The sequence below is a fragment of the Triturus cristatus genome, chromosome 1_2 (assembly GCF_964204655.1).
Source record: "Triturus cristatus chromosome 1_2, aTriCri1.1, whole genome shotgun sequence".
NCBI lineage: Eukaryota > Metazoa > Chordata > Amphibia > Caudata > Salamandridae > Triturus > Triturus cristatus.
In genome coordinates this window covers 1,151,297,705-1,151,310,103 of record NC_140580.1, presented here as the reverse complement: position 1 = coordinate 1,151,310,103, position 12,399 = coordinate 1,151,297,705, and the positions used below count along the sequence as shown (strand labels likewise).

At 48.8% G+C, this 12,399-nt stretch overlaps 1 protein-coding gene across 3 annotated transcripts in view; it reads right to left on the bottom strand.

Annotated features, from left to right (window-relative positions):
- The window catches only part of RAPGEF1 (Rap guanine nucleotide exchange factor 1), a 703,893-nt gene extending 691,961 nt beyond the window's left edge, over positions 1-11,932 (bottom strand). For all 3 annotated transcript variants that reach the window (XM_085613927.1, XM_085613929.1, XM_085613930.1), the window contains exon 1: positions 11,699-11,932. In XM_085613927.1, the coding sequence (XP_085470053.1) occupies positions 11,699-11,723 (25 nt within the window). In that variant the 5' untranslated portion in view covers positions 11,724-11,932. The remainder of the gene's footprint in view (positions 1-11,698) is intronic.
- Between the last annotated feature and the right edge of the window lie 467 nt (positions 11,933-12,399).

Sequence of the window (12,399 nt, the reverse complement as noted above, 5' to 3'; positions counted from 1 at the left end):
CAGTATAGGAGGAGTGTTGGGAGGCGGTTTAAGAAGATACAGGGTGAATGTTGGGGAGGTTGGAGGAGGTGACAGTAGAGATGTACTGGGTGGAGTTGCTAGGGCATATGGAGGAAGCATGGTGGAGGCAATAAAAGGAAATGTGGGGGGGGAGGTATTAGGGTGATGAGAGTGACTGAATGGCTCCAGCAGTAGTGGGCCCTTAAGGGCAATGAGAAGAGCGATGGAAGCAAAAACACTGGGAGTGGGTAAGAAGACGGCTATTGTGGAGGTACTGGAAAGGGATGTAATGAGATACTTGCTGAGTATAGGAGAAATAGTGGGATAGGCTGCTGTAAAAGTCCTAGGAGGTGGTGCGGGGCAGGCAATTAAAGGGTGTATGAGAAAGAAATGGGACAGTGCAAGTGACAAACTTTCTGGGAGCAGGTCTCTGAAAGTGGATGTTATAGGGCACTGACATTTTGCATCTGTGAAAGACACAGGGAGAGGTGCTTAAAATAAGTCACTGGGAAGGGGCGGGGTGTTTGTTCCCACTACAGTGCATAATACTCACCGAGGATCCCGGCCACGTCTTCTGTTTTCTAGATCACTGTTGCAGGCATTACACAGTACGTTGTCATTTTCAGGAAAGAACGCTGACCCAACCAGTGGAGTGGCACAACAGAAGTTAAAGCAGTTGTGGTGCCAATGATGCGCCCTGAAGGGGCACGAGTTCTTGATCTGCCCAGAGCTGGTGAGATATAGTGCCCGAAGCCAATCGCCTTCATGCAGCAGCCAAGGATAAGCTGCAGCAAGCCGAGCAACCTAGCGGATAACCACCCTGCAGAGTCACTGTGCTAGAAGCACCAACAGAGGTGGAAGCAGGGCACAGAAGTCAGGCAGTTTCGAGGGGAGGGGTTTATTGGGGGGGGAGGGAAGACACCGGTCAACCCCCTTCATGGTGCAAAACCGACAGCAGGTCACAGAGGAGGCCCTGGCAAGCGAGACAATGCGGGACAAGGGTGGGCGCAAGAAGGGGTGGGGGGGAGACTACCTGAAACACATGCTCTCTAATGGAGTGCTTCAGTTGGACACTGGTCGCTGCAAGGAAGCAGCATTTTTGCCATGCCCGTGGGAATGGGGAACACACGAAGATAAAGTGAAGCTGGCACGTGGTGACCATAGAGAAGCAAGGAAATGAGTGACAAAGCCAACCAATGGTAAGCAATGGCAGGCTCCAAGCCAACTGCAAGTAAACAAAATGTCTCACAAGCTAAACCGTATGTAAGCGAGATCTAAAAAGGAATATTAGTTAAGAACAAAAATATTTTTAGGCCTCAAAAAGCAGACTGTCATAGCACTCCCTAATATTGAAGGAAACTACTTTGTGTAGCTGTTCCCTTTGTGAATGGGCAGAAAGCAATCACTCGAAGTGAAAAGTCAATGGCTCAAGTGGGCTGTCCCACTGTCCCCATGCTTTATGCAGAAATGGGAGGAAGAAAAATGTGAATGGCAACAACACACCAACAAAATACAGGCTTCATTTCCTGAGATTGCTCCCTAGCTTAAGGCAGTCTTGAAGGGGGAACAGTAGTGCTGATTCAAATAGATTTTAGTACTGGCTCAAGACTGTCTGCCTCGTCTAAAGACAGTCTAGAGACGGCATTTTCTCAACTAAGCCATCTTTACCTGGGGGAAAAAAATCTAGTCAATCATGCCCATTATTTCCTATCGAAAACAAAGAAACTAAAACGTCAAAGACACTTTGGGAGGCAATGGGTACATATATTCTAAGAAATTCTGCAAAAATCAATACCCATTGCCTTCTTTTACATTCTCAATATTTAGCAATCCAAGCATTACGATGAAGATAGCATTTTCCAAATACACTAGCAAACGGTACTGGTTTTCAGATGCCCTCTCAAGAGTTTGAGAAAGCTTCAGCCATTATTTTTGTAATAATGTCACACCTCCTAGTACATTCCTTCGCAACTGTAAGTAGGACCAATCCCACAGTCAAAAGACCACTGAAACATGAAACTATGTGCAGTCCTGAAGCACTATACCTTTCTTCCTAAAGGACCATGTCTATCCCTTCGCAGACCTCAGAGGCCAGACCTGGCCTGAAGGCCTCCGAGTCATAAAAAAAACACAGGCTGTCTTGCAGTACTGCATCAATTCATTCGCCCCTTTCAACAGGGCCAGTACCTTCAGTCTGACGACTAAGGCAACATGCCTGCTGCAGCAACTTTTTTATTCCTTCAAACTCCCCAGTGGGACACAGTTTAAAGACCACTGAAACCTACAAATATGCACAGTCACAAAGCACCATTACTATCTTCTTCCATGATTATATCTATCCCTTCGCCTCCCTCAAAGGGACCAGACCCACAGTATGAAGACCAATAAAACATACAAATGCATGCTGTCCAGCAGCATCCTATCTACCCCTTCGCCTCCCTCAAGGGGTCAGACCCCACGTCTGAAGACCAATGAAACATACAAATGCATGCTGTCCAGCAGCATCGCATCTACCCTTCGCCTCCCTCAAAGAGTCCAGACCCACAGTATGAAGACCAATGAAACATACAAATGCATGCTGTCCAGCAGCATCGCATCTACCCTTCGCCTCCCTCAAAGAGACCAGACCCACAGTATGAAGACCAATAAAACATACGAATGAATGCTGTCCAGCAGCATCGCATCTACCCCTTCGCCTCCCTCAAGGGGTCAGACCCACAGTATGAAGACCAATGAAACATACAAATGCATGCTGTCCAGCAGCATCGCATCTAGCCCTTCACCTCCCTCAAGGGGTCAGACCCCATGTCTGAAGACCAATGAAACATAAAAACGCATGCTGTCCAGTAGCATGGCATCTACCCCTTTGCCTTCCTCAAGGGGTCAGAACCCATGTCTGAAGACCAATAAAAAACATACAAATGCATGCTCTCCAGCAGCATGGCATCTATCCCTTCGTCTCCAAAAGGACCAGACCCACAGTATGAAGACCAATAAAACATACAAATGCATGCTGTCCAGCAGCATCGCATCTACCCCTTCGCCTCCCTCAAGGGGTCAGACCCCATGTCTGAAGACCAATGAAACATACAAACGCATGCTGTCCAGCAGCATCGCATCAACCCCTTAGCCTCCCTCAAAAGGACCAGACCCACAGTATGAAGGCCAATGAAACATACAAATGCATGCTGTCCAGCAGCATGGCATCTACCCCTTTGCCTCCCCCAAGGGGTCAGACCCCATGTGTGAAGACCAATGAAACATAGCATGCTGTCCAGTAGCATCGCATCTACCCCTTCGCCTCCAAATGGACCAGACCCACAGTATGAAGACCAATGAAACATACAAATGCATGCTGTCCAGCAGCATCGCATCTACCCCTTCGCCTCCCTCAAAGGGACAACCCCACAGTATGAAGACCAATGAAACATACAAATGCATGCTGTCCAGCAGCACCCTATCTACCCCTTCGCCTCCATCAAAAGGGACCAGACCCACAGTATGAAGACCAATGAAACATACAAATGCATGCTGTCCAGCAGCATCGCATCACCCTTCGCCTCCCTCAAAAGGGACCGGACCCACAGTATGAAGACCAATGAAACATACAAATGCATGCTGTCCAGCAGAATCGAATCTACTCCTTTGCCTCCCTCAAAGGGACCAGACCCACAGTATGAAGACCAATGAAACATACAAATGCATGCTGTCCAGCAGCATCGCATCTACCCCTTTGCCTCGCTCAAGGGGTCAGACCCCACCGTCTGTTTAACACCATATCTACCCTTCGCCTCCATCGAAAGACCAGACCTTACAGTCTGAAGACAACTGAATTACACAAATGTTCTCCGTCACAATGAACCGTATGTATCCCTACGCAGTCCTCCATGGGACCAGACCTCCCAGTCTGAAAATGACTGAACATACAAACAGCTGTATTTATCCCTTCGCATCCCTCAGTGGAACAGTCGCACAGCCTCAAAACTACTAAAACATGGGCTGGCCTGTAGCATCTTAGAGAAATACCAGACAGTTTAAAGAGCACTGAAACATGTAAGCAGGTGCTGTCCCGCAGGACTGTATCGGACACAGACCCATTAATTCAAAGAGCTTCAAAGACTGCCGCGCAGAACATGGTGCATTTGCAGGTGCTACAGTAGCCCTCTTGGGCCAGCCAAACAGTTCTTGCGCACTTTGTATATTTGTACCAGGCTGCATTACACAGCACAGGCTCCTTGTTCCAGTCTGAGCGCCAATCCATGGCGCTAGACCAATCGCAATGCTGCATGGCAGCATTGTGATTGGCGGTGGGGAGCATAGATACCCTGGGGCTTCCTGGTGCCGTCTGGGACAGGAAGATGAAAAGAACGGAGGAGAGACGGCGGCCAAGGGAAGGGCTTTTTTTTCTCTTAAGTAAGATTCTTCCCCCTGCCTCACCACCCTCGCCCGGTAGCAGCCACTACTGAGCAAAATCAACAGATTATCAGACAACACTTAGTAATTTACAAACTGCAGGAAGCGGAACACACTGCCTGCCTATCATCAACCCTTTACAGAGTCCACCTTAGACACACGACCTACCACACCAAGAAGTTAGTAAGGAAAGCCTGAGCTAAGGATCAAATGCTATGGGACTCGGAAAAAGAACTTCAACAAACATCTCAGAAGGCAAATACACCCTTGTACAACAACTAAGGGTTGGCAATGGGCTTGCTATGAATGGCTTAGATGGCACTGAATCTTCAAATACTGGGACTTGTTGAGGCGTCCATCATTCACATCCCTGTCAACGAACTCTCAACAAGAGCCAAAAAAGAAAGGCACCAGAAGCAGCAAGGGAACACAGGAGGCCCAGAAAAGATGAGCCAGCTGTTGCACAAAGGCACATTATCCTAAGACGGTCAGGCTCAGGATCGGGTAAGCTCATCATGGCATGCAGACTGGAACATCTTGTACTAAGGACTTCAGCAAAAACAAAAAAACTCAATAGTGCAAACTGGTACGTTTCTGAGAATCAAAGCTTAGTGAACGGTCCAACAAGCTTGCCAAAGGCTCAAAATGAAATCAGAATTGAAATCAAAGTCATCGGTGTAGTTCAAGGGCCAGGTCCCATTTGGCATACTAAAGGTCTCTACAATGCACCAGCGCATGGAAATAACCTGTGAATAACTGCATGTTGTGTGCTTTGGAGCAGTGGAGTTAAGCAGTTTTGCAGGCGTAAAGAAAATAATGACTTGCAGAGTCAGGTGGCTCTATGATTATAGCGTCTATTTATCACTGAGAAAATGCTGAAGTCAGAAATGGCTAGCTTACCGAAAACGTGAGCACCCTCAAGGTTTGAGGAGCCAAGCTTATCATCAGGATGACTCTGGGCTGATGGACTTGCTACAGGAAGTCAGGATGCAGAGTTGTATGATGGAGAGAGACAGGTCTATATGGAAACCATGAGTCAAGAGACATAGTGGGAGAGACAAGTTCATGTGTAGCATAAAAGAGGCAAGTCAATCTCCTGCAGAAGTTCCAGCAACAAAAGGCATACTTGGAATGACAAAGGTCTACATATAGCAGGGTTCTCCAGAGTCGGACCAGATCCATGCCAGATTTTTAAGACAACTACATTTATCTAAATGGGGATATGCTAAAAATCTGGCATGGATCCAGCCCTCCAGGACCGACTTTGGAGAACCCAGACATATTTCTTTGAAAAATGAAGTATGTAGCTTTTAAGACTGACGTGCTGAGAGAGACAGAGTGCCATCCACAGCATAGAAGACTAGAGTTTGTAGGCTCCTGTAAAATTTCAGACTTCGCCCTCTAGGCAGATTTGAGTAGGTCTCTCTCAATAATGACGGGCTGAGAACGACAAGGGTCCATACACAAAGTTAAACAAGTTTCTCAGGCTCCTGTAAAATATGACTGCATCTCTTTCAAGAAAGACCTGTGCATATACAGCATGCAAAAGGCAAGTCTCTGGTCCCCATAGAGTTTAGGTAGGTCTCTTTTTACAGGCGTTCTGGGAAAGTCAGAGGACTATCCTATAGAATCTAAATAAGCCTCTCTCAAGAAAGACAAGCTGCGAGAGTGCCTGCAGCAACAAAATCCGGAAGTAGGGGCCGGATACTAAGCCTACTACCCTTGGCTGGGCAGGTTTTCAGAAGACCCATGAAATTCAGCCACCAAGACCCACTTTACTGGTGGTGCCAGAAACCCTTGCGTGGATAGTCACTGGTGTTAGAGACCCTTGTATGGACAGCCAGTGATGCCAGTGAGTGCCCTATGAACTAGACAATCCGTCAAGAACTGTGCTCTCACAGTGAAAACTGTAGGTGTGAGAAGGTCTTGCTATTTTAGGTTGAAGATAGGCCGGAGTGGCATGGCTCATGGTTGTACCCAGTTTGTAAGGGACACTTTTCAGCATAAATGAGAAGTAATACAGTGAGATCGAAGTCAGGTGCAGAAGCTTAGAAAAGAGATGGAATTGGTAGATAGAAGTCTAAATAGACTAGTGCACACAGACATGATGGCAGAAATTGCCAGGAATACTTCACAGCATGTCAAGTAGAGATGGCCTTCACAAACAATTGACTCGAGAACCCAATTGGGTCAGCAAAAAAACTATGAAGAGGTCACGTGGTGGGGGGGGAAATAATCTATCAATAAGTTTAAGTCGTAACCAAAATGCAGATGCCTTGAACGTGTCGAGGGCAGCGTCTGCCATGTTTAGATGGTTGATTATCAAATCAGCATGTTGGCATTTCCAGGAAATAACCTTTTTCAGGATCAATTTGTAAAAGCCGACTATTTTGCAGCCTAAAAGAAACATTTGTCCATAATCCAGGGAATTCCTCTCAGCATCTCCTCATACAAGCCATCTGAATACATGGCTTTTATGAGCAACACACAAGACTAAAAAGCTAACTTTGTAAGATCTACAATGCAACTTTTCAAAACATTCACTGCATAACGTCATTTGTTAAAAGCAAACGCACGTTATGAAATTCATAACCGAGATAGCAAGGATGAATATGTAAGTTGGGAGTGTCCCAAAGCAGTTGAATTCTGGCCACAAAACAAACAATGGGTCACATGAGTGAAACCTTGGAGAAACCATGATTTGGCACTGTTCAGTAATATTTGCAATTAGTGCGTTAGGGCAGGTTAAGAAAATAATAATCACTTATGAAACACACTGAGCTGGGAAACAGACAAATGGGAATGTCAAAGAGTAATGCAGAAGGAGACAGCAGTAAAACTGCTTACGCTGGATCTCTCTGCCACATGAATTATGCTACCAACACTATAATGTACATATTAATCATGCTCTTGTAAGAGCTTTAAAGAAGTTAAGACGGGCAGCCAAGTAACAACACCTTGATGTAAACACCTTCTTGCTCTAGCATCAAGTAGTCCATAGGAGGGATACTGAAAGCCCAGGATTCTAGGTTTCCAAAAGATACAACAGTCCTGCAGGTCTAGCCTTAACACTTCAGAACTGGCAGGAAAACACAAAGAAACCAGAAGGGGCGGATTTCTGGAGCATGGATTTACAAAATGAACTGATTTACTCTGAACTGACATGTTCCTTTTTAAAGAGAGACTTTCCACTCAATTGGCTTTGCCAGCAAGACGTGTGTTGGAAGTAAAAGGCAGCAAATGTGAATGCACAGATGTAGAGGCGTCTGAAATAAGATACCAGCCAGCAAGCCTTGGTCTACCGGGCATGGCTTTTGTTATCATGATGCTGTGCACAGACAAAATATAAAATCCAAAAGACAGCACTACACTCTACTACAACAGGATGAGCACTCTCCACTGACTGGGAAGACGTAGGCAGGCCTGCCTGGCAGCATTTTTTTGGGGAGCGTGACACTTTAAGCAAGACGCTGGGAACTACAGGTTTCGACTGCAAAATGGCAATCTGCTTTCTAACAACTGAACTACATGCAATCATAGAAGTTGTGAACAGAAACGGGTTGCAAACAAGTTCGTTGCTTACCACCAATGGTAAGTAGCCGCTAAGATAAATACATAACATGCAGCTTTATTTATGTAAAAACATGCAAGGCATCTCACAACCCAGACTCAGAACACACTTAAAAATACATAATGCATTAAAACAAAGGGGTGGGAAAACAACCCAGCACTCTTTGCGCAATAGCGGGTGAGGCAAAGTGTAAACATTCAAGGGCAGACAGCTGAGACACCAGAGCTTACGCTGCCCCGTGAAGACCGTAATGCATTCTACAGATGTGAAACTACACAGAGCACCCTCTATGGGGCAGAACCAGTGATTCTAAAGTACAGCGTGGAAGGGCAGACAGCTGAGACAACAAGGGGTTTTACACTACCCCTTGAAGACCACGCATTCTCCCTCACACACACACACAGTTGAGATGTGGAGTAATGCGCACTCCAGCTGTGAGGCGGCACAATGAGCACCCTCTTGTGTGCGGAAACAGTGATACAAAGCATGCTGACAACCTAGGGGTTACACACTGCTCCCTGACCACCATGTAGTGTGTCTCCCACATCAAATGTGGAAAAGCACGCACTCCAGATGTGAGGCGGCTCAATGAGCACCCTTTTGTGTAACGCATGCTGAGACAACCTAGGGGCTATACACTGCTCCCTGAACACCATGCAATGTCCCTCACACACTCAAGAAGTTGTTACAAGCACTCCAGATGCGAGGCAGTACAAAGAGCACCCTTTCGTGTGTGGAAACAGTGATGTAACGCATGCTGAGACAACCTAGGGTTACATTCTGCCCTGTGAACACCATGCAGTTTCTTTCTCTCACAGCCACTTGAGATGTGGAGTAATTCGCACTCCAGATGTGAGACGGTACAAACAGCACCCTCTCGTGCGGAAACAGTGATGTTATGCTGTACTGAGACAGTTGAGACTACAAATGGGTTTTACTTTGTCATCTTGAGGCTAGGCGTGTCTTTATTACAAACACACAAATACAGCCTTCCATACACCACCAATCCTGATGTGAAGTAACAGTCCAGATGTGCGCTAGAGAGACCACTGTCTTGAGCATTTTGGCGCACCCTCAGCACAATATTGAGGGGAGGGGGGGTACCCATGTCTAACTCAGGCCAATACTTAGATAGATGGTCGGTTGAACATTTGACATATTTTAATAGCAGTATAGAATTATATGCTAATTCGGATTTTAAACATTCGTGATTTCTGAAATGTGCGTATTTGCAAATATGAACGAAACCACAGATTGATTGTTGACAACGTATTTCTTCCTTCTGATATCTGGATTACAAAGCAACTGATGAATAAGCTTACATCAAATGTGGACATAAATACACTGTCAATTTTAAACGTATCCATGCATCACGAACGAAACCTTAAATTTTAGTAACGAAGGCCAGGCAGTTCTCAGTTGACCACAAGCTGTATAGGTAGAATATTTAATATTGAGGCGAATATTAAAACATGCGCCTGGGTACAATTACCTCCCTCTCCAACCGCAAGCACAACAGTCAATATCAACAATCAAAAGCAAGATCTACTTTACACGTAAGCAGCGGCCAGACCGAACATACAGCATCCCCGTAAGCAGGGCCACAAATTAAAAGCCAAGGAATACAAAATGAAAGGACATGAAAACAGCAAATAGGGTAACTGCAGCAAGTTCAGCTACATAAAGTGCTAAATAATTACTCCCAATATCAACAGAGTTCATAAAGATTCCAGTTAAAACACAGAGGGAGCCAGCTCCTGGTGGTACTATCACCACTTAGAGGGGATGGGGGGGGGGGGTTGCCCCTGTCCCCACCACCATCTCAGGGGAAGCCTGCTCCTATTCCCACTACCACCTCCAGGGGTAGCAAGCTCCTGCTGATACCACAACTTCCAGGAACCCTGCTCTTAATCCAGGGGGCCTGCGTCTGTTCCCACCACCCCTGGGAGCTCTGCTACTGTTCCCCCTCCACCACCTCTGGGTGGGGGGGGGGGGGGCGGGTCCTACTCCACCATCTCCAGGGGAGGCCTGCTCCTGTTGCTACCACTACTCCGAGGAGGCCTGCTTGTATTCCCCCCACCCCTGCCAGGAGGGCGTGTCCCTATTCCCACCACCCCCAGGGGAGCCTGCTCTTATTCACGAATAGGACACGTTACAACGCAAACATTTACAACACATGCCTTTACAACACGGTTTTTACATTGCAACATCCATTACAACACATGATTTTACAACGCATGTCTCAACGCATTTTTAGAAACTACATTTAGAACGCATACCATTACAACACATAATGCGGTTATTGAAACAGTACAGTAAGTGTTGGCTAGTGTAGGGGTAAAAATTACTATTCCCACTCCAATGAGTGCAACGGTAGGGTAAGTGTTGGATAGTGTAGGGGTAAAAATTACTATTTCCACTTCAGTGAGTGTAACGGTAAGTGTTGGATAGTGTAGGGGGGGAAAAATTACTATTCCCCATTACTTACTTTATAATGCGTCGTAATGGCATGCGTTGTAGTGATATGCGTTGTAATGGCATCCGTTGTAGTGACATGCGTACTAATGACTGTGTTGTAATGGCATTTGATATAACGGCAGTTGTGTTGTAATCACTGCGTTGTAAATGTAGTGCGTTGTAATGTTGTTTCCCCTTATTCACACCACCACCTCCAGGGGAGCCTGCTCTTATTCACACCACCACCTCCAGGGGAGCCTGCTCTTATTGACACCACCACCTCCAGGGGGGGCCTGCTCCTGTTCCCACTCCACCGCCTCAAAGGGAGGCCTGCTCCTGTTCCTACAACCACCTCCAGGGGGAGCAAGCTCATGTGGATACTACAACCCCGAGGAGCCCTGCTCTTATTCCCACCACCCCTTCAGGAGGGCGTGCTCCTGCTACCACCTTCGTTAGGGGTCTGCTTGTTAGCACCACTTCCAGGGGGCCTTGCTCTTATCCCACCACCACCTTCAGGAGGCATACTCTTGATCCCACCAATACCTTTCAGGAGGGCGTGCTCTTGCTACCACCGCATTCAGGAAAGGGGGGGGGGGGGCACGCTCCTGTTGACTCCACTTCTAGGAAGGCCTGCTACAGCTACCACCACCACCTTCGTTGGGGGGACTGCTTCTGTTACCACCACTTCCAGGGGGTCTTGCTCTTATTTCCCCACCTCCAGTAGGCATGCTCTTGATCCCATCAATAACCTTCATTGGTAGCAAACTCCTGTTGATACCATAACTTCAAGAAGTCCTACTCTTATTCCCCCACCACCTCCAAGAGAGGGTTCTACATTCCCCCCCCCCCCCGGGTCCTTCCATGTACCTTATGGTTTTGAAAGTCAGGTCTTGGGGGTGTCCCGGTCACCCCTTTCCCCCCCACCCCCTAAGCCCATGCCCTCCTTGCCATGATTGGGCCACAGCCCCCTCGTATAAGAATGCCCGATTCTGCCCCCTCCCCCTTGAAACGCCCTGGGCCGGGGACACGTCTAGGTAGCTGTTAGACACCGGTGCTCTCATTTTAGAATGAAAATATAGGTGCGGCCGAACAGCACTCCCCATCCTCCACCGCCAGCCGCCCGGGCTCCGGTGCCTCTGCCCAAGACTGTGCCGTGGGGAGGTACCTCTGCACCCCAGGCCTCTGGACACCCGGTACCTCCCTCAGGGCCCTCCCCTGCCTCCAGCCGCACCCTCCGCGCCGCTCTCCGCCCCCTACCTGCTTTCTCGATCTTCCCGGACATGTCTGCGGGTGCCCCCTCTTCGCAGGCGCCCCCGTGACTCGGGCGACGCTCCCCCAGGGCCCGGCTCCCCTCCGGGGCTGTGGAAGGCTGAGGCCGCCCCGTGCTGCTCCCTTAGTCGGCCTGTGCAGCTGCCCGTCCGCCGCTCTAGCGCCGCCGCCACCTCCCTCCTCCCCGGAGCTGCTGTCTACGGAGGGGGGCCGGCCCCCGCCTCCTCCCGGGGCTGGCCTGGGCTGCAGCGCCACCGCCTGGCGGGAGAGGGGAAGTGCACGGAGTGAGCGGGGCAGGGCAGGTCTCGGCCTAGGGAGGGCAGCGCAGGTCTGGGCCCAGAGAGCCGAGGAGGGCAGCAGCGCCACCACCAGGCCGGGGGAGGGCAGCGCAGGTCTGGGTCTCAGGAAGGCAGCGCCACCACCAGGCCGGGGAACGGCAGCGCAGGTCTGGGCCTCAAGAGGGCAGCGACACCGCCAGGCCCTGGGAGGGTAGCGCTGGCCTGGGCCAGGAGAGCAGCAGCGCCACCGCCAGGCCCAGCGCAGGCAGGGCCACAGAGAAGAAAAGCGCTGGCCATAGAGTGCGGCTGAGACGGAGCGCCTCGGACTGCAGCGCCACCACCTGGCCGGAGGTGGACACTGCAGGCTAACTCGGTGTATATCGCAGGGGAAAACAAATGAAAGCGCCACCT